Below are 11,534 nucleotides of genomic sequence, written 5' to 3'. Positions count from 1 at the left end.
TGCCAAAGATCCGAATATTAACCCAAGCCTTCAAGTGACAATTTAGGTGAAAGATAAACGTACTTCACTATTCCTCCCCAGGTTACACTCCAGGTTGGGTGCTATAGTAATAATAAGTACTTTAAAATTTTTTAGCCCAGGTATATAAATATCTCATTACCAATCAATCAACTTTATATAACTATATTCATGCTTGTTCGTACGATATGCAATACATAAATCAAAGAAAAAAAAGTTATGTGACAAAATCCAAGAACAGAAGAAATATGGTTGCATCATATCATATAATTGAATAGCATGTTAACACCAAAAAATAAAAAAAACAAAAAAGAAAGAAAGAAATTATTTTGTAGGTATAATAGTAGAAGAGAAAAGAGAAGAGTGACTTGAGAGAAATAACGAGTGCAAAGTTGTATTGTGTTTATAAATCAGTTTATATTGATATTTCCTAAATTAAGATCTCAATCAATAAATATCATTATAGTATCAAATATTTTTAAATATAAATATTGTTCAATATATATATATATATATATATATATATATATATATATATATGTTGTTCAATATATATATTCAACATCTAGGATCTGTTTATCATAGCCAACACATTGACCAAATTTGAGGACGATCCAACGAATGAACAAAGAGATTTTTCTCTTTGAATCTCCCTATACGATAGGCCACGAACCGCCTCTAAATGTGCTTTGGAGGATGTTAAAATAACCGCCTCTAAAATACATTTGGAGGCGGTTGACGTGAAACAACCTCCAAATGTCTACTGGAGGAGGTTAAAATAACCACCATCAGTTACCATTTAAAGGCAGTTACAGTAAAACTACCTCTAATTGTTACATTTGGAGACGGTTGACATGAAACTACATCCAAAAAGATACTAGAGGCGGTTAAAATAACCACCCCCATTGACCATTTAGAGGCGATTTAGGTATAACCGCCTTTAAGGCGGTTATACCTAAATCGCCTCTAAATGGTCAATGGGGGCGATTATTTTAACAGCCTCTAGTGTACATTTGGAGACGATTTTACGTCAACCGCCTCGAATCAATTTAAGCGCTGAAGAAGCGCCTCTAAATGGTATTTGGAGGTGGTTTAACTGAAGCGATTATTCTTAAACCGCCTGCAAATATCAATTTTCTTTTAGTGATATATTTATATATATATATACAGGCAAAATGATTTGTAATGTGACTGCATATAAACATTGGTGCAGTCACCTAAAAACTACGTCATTTTGTTTGCGATAAAGGAAGTTCGTGTTCACAATTAATCGTAGAAAATGGAAATATTATATTTATTTTCAACTTTGTATGATTATGATTCCTCATATTTAATGCTTTATATTTATTTTCATCTTTGTACGGTTATAATTCCTCATATTTAATACTTTCACACTATAAAACAACGTAGTTTTATATAACTGCATCAGTCCTTAGGTGTAGTCACTGTACATCTGCTAAACCCATATATATATATATATATATATATATATATATATATATATATATATATATATATATATGAACCTATTGTCTAAGTTGGATTTTGAAACATTAAATATAAAACTAGTGAGACTGAAAACCTCAATCCAAAAAAATAAAAATAAATAGAGATATAAAACAAGCGATAGTTAAAATATGCAAATTTACTTATTATTGCTCAAAAACAAAATGTACTTGTCATTCATGACTTATTACAACTTTATTAATTTAAATTAATTGAGTCACGCTTCATATTCTGATTATGATATTAAGTTTTTTTATAAATTTGAAAATGATGTCAACAAATTACAAATGGCAAAACTATATATGCCACTTCATATGAATATATTTCTTTCAACCACCATAAAGAAATAAAGCGAAAGTAACAAATGAATAAAACAAAAGCATATTTGAAAGCTAATTCCCACCAAATCCATAGGAATTAATCAAGCATAAAGCATCCTAAAACAAAAAAATTTTGGTCATGAATACATTATAAACTCAGATTTTCTTAAGCGAAACAAGTTCTTGGAGATGGGCCCATTTTCTACATTTATCGGTTTATGTGGGTCTGAGCCGGAATATTTCAGGCCCAGCTGTCTGAACCGGATGAATGCACAAAGATTGCTACTTTGGGCTTGGTTTCTGATTGTAGATAGATAGAAAGATTATCAAAACATGACAGAGAACAACTTGTGGAGAATAAGAGGGATATGTCCCTCACTTCTCCTCCACAGATCCAAATTAGAAAAAACGAATAAGGAAAAAAAGAAAAGCATGAATTATCCATTTACGCTTTCTATGTTGTTCACCTTTCTCACACAAGCACCAAGCTTTTCCTCCTTATTACCCCCTCGAAATTCTCAGAAGCCATGGTCATAAACCTCACACCCTCTCCACCTTCACATTCCAGTTCCATCATCAGATTGGCAAATTCAAAGTCACCCATCTCAGAATCTTCCTTCAAGCTCAAAGCCCACTTCCCAAAATCACTTTTTTCTCCTTCATTTGGTACCCCAAACGCGACCTTCACTTGCAAGAAGCAGTTTTTGCATGACAATAGAAGATGCACACATGGGAACAGGGTGGATTTTAGGACGTGGGCTATTGCTGGATTTGATTATGGGAACTTCGAGGGTCCTCAGTCTGTGCTTGAGGCTGCTGCAGTGTTGACAGCAATCATTGTTGTTCATGAGAGTGGTCACTTCCTTGCTGCTTCTCTCCAAGGCATCCATGTGAGTAAATTTGCAGTTGGGTTTGGTCCAATTTTAGCTAAGTTCAATTCAAAGAATGTAGAATATTCCATTAGAGCTTTTCCTCTTGGTGGGTTTGTGGGGTTTCCTGATAATGATCCCGAGAGTGATATTCCTGTTGATGATGAGAATTTGCTTAAGAACAGACCAATATTGGATAGAATCATTGTGGTTTCAGCTGGTGTTATTGCTAATATAATTTTTGCATTCGTTATTATCTTTGTTCAAGTCCTTGCGGTTGGTTTGCCTGTGCAAGAGGTCTTTCCTGGGGTTATTGTGCCTGAAGTTCGACCCTTTTCAGCTGCTTCTAGAGATGGGTTGCTTCCTGGGGATGTGATCCTTGAAGTCAATGGAAGTGAGTTCCCTAAACCAGGTCCTAATGCTGTTTCTGAAGTTGTTGATATCATCAAGAAGAACCCCAAGAGATATGTGTTGCTCAAGGTTTTGAGAGGGGAGCAGAACTTTGAAATAGGGGTCACCCCAGATGAGAATTATGATGGAACTGGTAAAATTGGAGTTCAGCTATCACCAAATATGAAGATAGGTAAGGTTAGACCAAAAAATTTGGTGGAAGTTATGAGCTTTACTGCAAAAGAATTTTGGGGTCTATCATCTCATGTTTTAGATGGCTTGAAGCAGACTTTTTTAAACTTTTCTCAGTCAGCTGGTAAGGTTTCAGGTCCTGTAGCCATTATTGCTGTTGGTGCAGAAGTTGCACGGTCAAACTTGGATGGTCTCTACCAATTTGCAGCCATACTCAATATTAACCTTGCGGTTATAAACCTTCTTCCTTTACCTGCTTTAGATGGGGGAACATTGGCATTGATCCTCATTGAGGCTGCCAGGGGTGGGAGAAAGCTACCTCTAGAAGTGGAGCAACGGATCATGTCTTCAGGAATTATGCTTGTTATAATTCTGGGGTTGTTCCTTTTTATTCGTGATACCCTAAACCTTGATATTATCAAAGATATGTTGTAATTATTGTGAATTCTGGTTAATAGTCAAAAAGTACTTCATGATTCTCATCTGCAATCCAGTGCACCAGTTTTAAAAGCCAGTGATGTATCCCTTGAGGAGACAAGATCATTGTAAATGATTGAGGTGAGTTCCTTCCTCCAAGGTTGTTACACGAGAGGCTTCTCTTTGTTACTAATTGATTGATCTGATCAGGATCGTATTTGTGATCCTGGAATATAAAGTTACAGGTTACAAATACTAGTTGTCTTTATGAATTTTAATATTCTCTCTCTACACTTTTTCTGGAATTCATAAAGTTATCCATTAAGAGGATGGTATGCACAAATTCTTGGTTACTATTTGATCTGGATTCTCTGCATCTGGAGAAAACATTGGCTTGGTTATGCTTCAATAAATCATTATGAATATAAATCAAATTCCTATCTTAATTTTTTGATCTTCTGGAATTGATTTGCACTTTCTATTGCTTTCTAATGTTATGCTGATGAAAAAGAGAGTTTAAAGTTTAATATATGTCCAAAATTTAATTGTTTTTGACATAATCACATTAACTTTTGTGGTTACATTACATGTGTTGCGAATTTTATGAAATTTGGTATACAATTTCCTCTGCAAATGAAATAGATGTGGAACAAACATCAAGCCAAGTTTCCTTCGTCTGTCAGGGCCTGTTTGGTACAGGGATTATTTTTAAATGCCCAGGAAAAAGAGGTTGGCTTTCTTAAAATGCAACGTTTGGTAGCATAAAAATTAAAATTATCCAATGAAACTTAGTTTCCCGGAATTTCATTTGTAGTGTAAAAGTGGAAGCAAAATCCAACCAAAAAATACCACAAATAAGTTGGTATTCATGGAATCCTGATATTGAAAAAAGTTGATATTATTTTTGGGACAATAATACCCTTTGTTAGATGCTTTCTTCCTCCAGGCATCTATTCCTATTATTATTTCTCTTTTCAGTTTTGTTTCGTAACAAGGAGATAAAGTTGAAGTCTTTCCTTTTCCTTTCGGATATTTTTAGCTATCATGAGGATGATTATAACAATGAAAACATAATAGAAATTTAATAAATTTTGCTGAGAAATTCGCCTCCATAACGACGATCTCTTGCTCATTTTACTCACAACTGAAGTTTCATTTAGAAATACATTGCAGTCTCTTCTCAAAATCATCTCCACCAGATCTAAATATCACATTCTCGATTCGTGAAATAAGGGGCGCTTCTTTTTTCAGTTCTTTTCATCAGTGGTACTTGTCTCTTTCCATTTCGATTAGGACTGAAAAATCTTGATTTCCATTTCTGGGTTTGATGTGTAAGAAAATAAAGGGTAATTTTGTAAAATCATGTTAGATTCCCAGTAATATTTAACAATCAACCAAACATAGAATCAGTAATTTTTAACCAATATTCCCGGTAATATTTTTGCCTACCAAACAACTTTTTGGTCACATTCCCAGAAAATTTACATTCCTAACACATTTCCAGTATTCATGATTCCCGGACACAAAAAAATTTCTCCTGTACCAAACGCTCCCTCAATGTTGTCTGGTTAGTTAACCAATTATAGAGCCTTGGGAAGAAAACAGAAAGCAAAGAAAATGAAGAAAGGATAAGAAGTGGAGAGTGGAAATTGTTTTTTATATGTATAGTAGGAGGAATGAGTGTCAAACTGAAATGGGGAAATGTTCCTAAGAGTACACTTTCCGCTTAAAAAGAGAGTAAAAGTGAAATATATACAGGATTGAAACTAAGATGACCGACCATCTCTCATTTTTTTCTCCCTAAAAAAAAAATTTGTAATGAATACGAAGTGATGTGGAACTCTGCACAAAAGTTGCCTTAATCGAATCTTTCAAGTGAGGTTTAGGATAGATACAGCATGAAACCCTTCAAATCCTGGTATTCCATGAGACAAGAGGCACAAGAACCAGTGTCCCAAGCTACGTCGCATAACTTGATTGATTAGACCTCAGCTTACTAGTAAGCTAGCCAACGCAAATCCAATTCATCTAAGAACACGAAGAAGTAAATAAGGGAAAGTTGATTATTGTTTTAGGAAAAAAATTATTTTAAGAATAAAAAAACTTGTTTGATGTAAGGTGTTTTATGAAAATGATTTTTTAAAAAATTTCTATTTATTTGTTTTTAGAACTAAAATTAGAGAACACTCTTAACATGTTTTTGTTTTGATTTTTAATTTTGTTTTCTAAAAAAATTTAAAACACGTAGAACAAGTAACTTTTATTAATGGCACTTCTATAATTATAAAGCCATTGTGTTATTCTGTGTTGGGGTTATATTTAAATAATTTTGCAATTCTTTGCGTAGTATTCCTCCTCATCCCCGTAACCGTGTAACAGGAGAATTTTTGAGCTCTTTTTGCAATACCTACATAACCCTTTGTTACGGGGTAATCTGCATGCCTTAGATACCAACAGAGGAACTATTATTTAACCGAGTAAAAAAAGATATACAAGAAAATCGCATGATGTGGGAATTTGTCTTATACACTAGACTACTTTATATATAATACTTTCAACATTCTCTCTCAAACTGAATCATAAGCTCCAAGTTTGTTAGATATGTCATTTATTCGAGATTCCCTCAAGGATTTAGTAAAGACATATGTTAATTGATCTTTTAAGTTGACAAACTACGTAATGATCTCTCTTGATAAGACTTTATCCTTGATGAAATGGCAATATATTTTAATACGATTAGTTCTTTCATGAAACACTGGACTGGAGGCAATACACAAGGTAGGTTGATTATCGCAAATGCGAGTTGCTGCTTCAGTGTGACCAAACTTTAGTTCCTTAAGTAGTTGTTTTAGTTAGATAAGTTCACAAGTGGTTGTGGTCATGGAGCGATACTTTGCTTCAGCACTCGATCTGTCAACCACTCTTTATTTCTTATTTTTCCTGGAGACTAAGTTATCTTTAATAAACACACGGTATCTAGAGGTGGACCTCCTATCAGCATGACAACTTGTCCAATCAGCATCTAAGTATCCCATGACTCTAGTATAACCTTTGTCCTTATTGAAGAGATCTTTCACTGGAGCTAACTTGATGTAATTGAGAATACGAACTATTGTATTCCGGTGATCTTTCAATAAGAGAGTTAGGAAACTAACTCAGTACACTAACCACAAATAAGATGTTTGGTCCAATGACAGTGTGGTAGTTCAACTTTGCAACTAATCTTCTATACCTTTCTGGATTGGAGAATGGCTCCTCCTGATTTGGTAGAAGCTTGAAATTTGGATCCATAGGAGAGTTAACTGACTTTGCATTCAACAAAATCGTTTCCTCAAGAATATCCATAGCATACTTTCTCTAGGATTTCATAATATCATCCTTAGAAAGGGCTTCCCTTATCCTTAAGAAATATCAAAGTTTATCAAGATTCTTTGTCTGAAAGTGATGGTTGAGATGCTATTTTACTTGAGTAATGCCATGATGATCATTACCTATAATGACAATGTTGTCAACATACACCACCAAATAAATGGATCCTGAAACTGAGTCACGATAGAATACCGAGTGGCCAGCTTCACTCTGAGTCAAACCAAGTATTTTAATAGCAGACTAACAGTGCTAAATCTCCTAAACCAAGTACATGGAGATTGTTTGATACCATATAGAGATTTGCCGTGGCGACAAACCAAACCCGACTCCCTTTGTGCAACAAACCCTGGAGGTTGCTCCATACGTACTTATTTTGCAAGATGTCCATGTGGAAAAACATTCTTAATATCCAGCTGATAGAGAGGTCAGTGACGAATATCAATAATTCTAAGAAAAAGGTGAACAAATGTCACAGTGAAGAATGTGTCCCCATAATCTAACTGAGCCTTGAGACGGTCCACCTGACTATTAGGACCAACATTGACGTAAAGACCCACATGCAACCAACAACATATTTTCCAGTGGTGGTGAAATGGTTGGTGTAATCCTATCCCTCAACCCAAAGTTTAATGTACTACGCCTAAGAGTGATCATTAGAATCGTCCAATTTGTCCTTGCATAATTGAGCATGAATGTAATTGCTAAAGACAGGCACCTCAGAATTCAGAACAATAAAGGTAGGGCTGGCAATATGGGCCAGCCCGCCCCGGCCTGCCACTAGCCCGCCCAAAATGGGCTGGCCCATCCCGGCCCGTTTTGATAAAATGGGTTGAATTGAGTAACCCGGCCCGTTTTATGAGTGGGCTGGCGGGCTACGGGCCAGCCCGCCTAAAATAAAAAAAATATAAAAATAAAATACAAAAAATTAAATTCTGCATAAAATCACATAAAAAAATCTGCATAAAAGCATACAAAAATCTGTATAAAATCCTAATGTGCTTATGAAACCAAGAAGATCAGTGTTTAATAATCTGCATATAAATATGCATCTTTCAATCCAAAAATAATAATAAAAAAATAAAATCATATCAGGATAAAATAGAATAACAAAACAAGTAACAAAGTGTTGTATGAGCAGTCCACAACAATTCAAAAAAGCCACTTGCAAGCAGAGAAATCTAAGATACGGAGCTACATAACAATTGGGTAACCTAAAAAAAAAAAAAAAAAAAAAAAGACTTGGCGGGCTAGCCCGCCCCGTGGCGGGCTGACCCATATGGGCTGGCGGGTTTGGCGGGGCGGGTTTGGCGGGCTGGTGGGTTGAAAGACTCAACCCAGCCCGCCCCATTTGGCAGGCGGGGCGGGCCAGCCCGGCGGGCTCAGCCCATTTTGCCGGCCCTAAATAAAGGACACGTTATCGGAGCCAAAGTCAACCATAGGTGACCTGTAAAGATAGCAAACACATAGCGAAAAGTCAAAAATGCTTGCGAAGATGAGCGCATTCCACGTAACAGCTCCGATCAACACGAAAACTACAGATTCAACAGGTCTGTATTTTGAGTTCATGAGTTCAGTTTGTCCATGTTAATTGAGATTGACTTTAGGAAATTTTTTACATATTGCATATTTATATACTATTATACAACAAACTAAGAAAAAATATATAGCATTAGATGAGAAAAGTGCTTCTAGTTGACCTAATGGGTGCAGCTCAGTTGGTAATTTGGCGCTGAGTTAGTGGGGTTAGATATGTGTTCGATTCCCGCTGAATGCATTCTTGGGGAGAGGGCTGAACCTTTAGCCATCACTGTTCCCCCGCACTCCGGATTAGTCCCATAGCCGGCTCAAAGAGTCGAAGCTCGTGGGAATACCGGAGGGAGCCAACTCGTCTCAAAGAGATAATTAGAGTTGGGTAACTCTAAAAAAGAAAAGAAAAGAAAAGTGCTTGTAGTTTTAAATGACAGACTATGTTTTGGTGGTTTTTTACTTCTCTCTCATCCACAAAATATATTCTAGTAAAACTTTAGACTTCATATTCTAGTAAAACTTGGTTGTCCTTATTTTATTGAATTACCAAGGTTGAGAGACAATCCTTAACCCTGCAAGTTGTTCTCCACGGATTGTCTGACTAACATCTCATTTTCACCCACCTTCCGTGCACCTACTGATGGAATTACAAAGCAATTATTTTGCTACCGAGAACTACTCGACAATTCTTTAGAAATCGAAATATGAACTAAAGTTCATATATAATGTTATATTGCTTAGAAGAATCGGTGTCTTAGGATATGAATTTGGCAAAAGCTCCCTAAGATTGTATAGGCTCAACATCTCTTTGATTACTTGAACTAGTGTAATAAAGTGTCAAATTTTTTGGACAGTTGAAACTCACTATTTGTAAGGGCCATTTTGATAAGTAAAAGCAATATATAAACTAACACACACAATCAACCTTGTTAAACAAACAGTGAGACAAAAGTTGCCTAAACTTCAACGAATCCTAGAAGTTGAAAAATTGTTGGTTGCTGCGGAGTTTGGACTATCCAATAATGAATGTTCAAACAGAAGTTGAAAGTCTCTAGATCAAATTTTTATGCAGCAGTAGAACTATTATGAGTTTTTCGAAGATGATTTCTTTATTACAATACGAGTTTTCTCCCACTTCTTCCCACCGACACCTCTCTTTAATTTTAGATTTTCAGTCTCAAACTTGGAATTACACATTATTGTTGTAAAGAACCTTGAGGTCACCACTCCAAAAGCTAGCTCAAAGGGTGGGAGTGCCCAAGGCCTTATAGAGGCCATATTAGTTGCCCATCCAATCAATGTGAGACTATATATCTCAACACGCCCCCTCACGCAAGAGCTCTTTAGGCTAGAAGCGTGGAAATTGCACAGGCCCATTTTTGGTTTACCTTTTTGTGTTTTTTATTTTTATTTTAATTCCACTTTTTAAAGCGGGGGACGGTGAGGCTCTGATACCATGTTAAGAACCTTGAGGTCACCACCCTAAAAGCTAGCTCTAGGAGTGGGAGTGCCCAAGGCCTTATAAAGGCCATATTAGTTGCTTATCCAATCAATGTGGGACTATATATCTCAACAGTCAACACGCCCCCTCACGCAAGAGCCCTTTAGGCTAGAAGCGTGGAAATTGCACAGGCCTATTTTTTATTTACCTTTTTGTACTTTTTTTTTTTTTTTAATTCCACTTTTTAAAGCGGGGGACGGTGAGGCTCTGATACTATATTAAGAACCTTGAGGTCACCACCCCAAAAGCTAGCTCAAAGGGTGGGAGTGCCCAAGACCTTATAAAGGCCATATTAATTGCTCATCAAATCAATGTGGGACTATATATCTCAACGATTGTTAAACTTCAAAATCAAAATAAACACTAGTAGGCCAATAAAATGAAAGAAGAAAACAAAACATCTTTACAAACCAAAAAAAAGAAAAAGAAGTTAACAAGGAAAAAAACTAATCAAATGAAATGAGTATTTTGTTTTTTTATTTTTAAAACATATTTTTAGAACAAATTTACGAAGTAAATTATTTTTCTCTTTCATTTTTAAAACTTTCCAAAATGAATTTATCAAACAAAATTTTTCCTTCTTTCGTTTTAAAATTCAATTCTTAAAAATTACTCTATAAAATAGTTTTTAAAACAAAAAAATTAAAACACAATCAAAGAGACGTTAAACCTCTCCAAATTTTATGAATAAAAAGTTAAATCTTCCTTTTTATTTTATTTTATTAATGGACACCTTTTTAATGAAACAAATTACAAGTCAAATTGAATTCAAAATCCTTAAACAAAAGATAAAGTCAACGACAAATATAATTATCTCTTAAAATATAAAAATCCTAAAGATAAAAATAATTATCTCTAAAAATAAAAAATTCTGAAAGATCAAGATATGGATAACGACCAATGATTACAATTGGACGAACCTATTATCCGATAAACTCAAGTTCAAAATACTTCCTAAATCATTGTTCTCAAAAAGTAAGTCAATTTTTTCAAACCCAAATTTGTGAAAATTTTGCTCACACTTAATGAGTTATAAATTTGAACGAATCCATATTTCTTGAATCATTTGATTGGGTGTTTTCTTGGATATATTTGCCTAAACTCTTATAATAAATCAATTGGGCCTCCGGCCTTGGATCTAATCCCTTAATGTGGATGTCTTGATTTGCATCATTCTCTCCCTGTTCAGGAGAATTTGTCCTCAAATTGTTACCATATATGCTCGGAAGTAATTTGGAAAGCATTTGTGTTTCATTTGTCTCTGCAAGCATTGTTTCATTGTTACCTTCGATCTTTTTTCTTCCGTCAATTTACTCACCTTTTTTTTTTGTAATTTTATCTGATTGTCGAGACAAGTCTGATTGAGTCGTTTCTTCATACACCATTGGTGATTTTTTCCCCCCTTTTCTTCTCTTTTCTTCTTCT

General features: G+C 35.1%; 1 protein-coding gene across 1 annotated transcript; it reads left to right on the top strand.

Moving 5' to 3' along the window:
• Nucleotides 1-2,203: 2,203 nt before the first annotated feature.
• Nucleotides 2,204-3,984, top strand: LOC133302053 (membrane metalloprotease ARASP, chloroplastic-like). Its single transcript, XM_061501777.1, has one exon. The coding sequence runs from the start codon at nucleotides 2,372-2,374 to the stop codon at nucleotides 3,728-3,730; it is 1,359 nt and encodes a 452-aa protein (XP_061357761.1). The 5' UTR covers nucleotides 2,204-2,371; the 3' UTR covers nucleotides 3,731-3,984.
• The last annotated feature ends 7,550 nt before the right edge of the window (nucleotides 3,985-11,534 follow it).

Source organism: Gastrolobium bilobum, unplaced genomic scaffold (genome assembly GCF_033153095.1).
Source record: "Gastrolobium bilobum isolate Gb01-03AN ecotype WA unplaced genomic scaffold, APGP_CSIRO_Gbil_v1 utg39315, whole genome shotgun sequence".
In the NCBI taxonomy this organism is placed as follows: domain Eukaryota; kingdom Viridiplantae; phylum Streptophyta; class Magnoliopsida; order Fabales; family Fabaceae; genus Gastrolobium; species Gastrolobium bilobum.
This window is presented reverse-complemented; position numbering and strand designations above follow the sequence as displayed.

Coding starts and splice junctions, on each gene's coding strand:
- LOC133302053 (XM_061501777.1), top strand. CDS start 2,372: ATGGTCATAAACCTCACACCCTCTCCACCTTCACATTCCAGTTCCATC.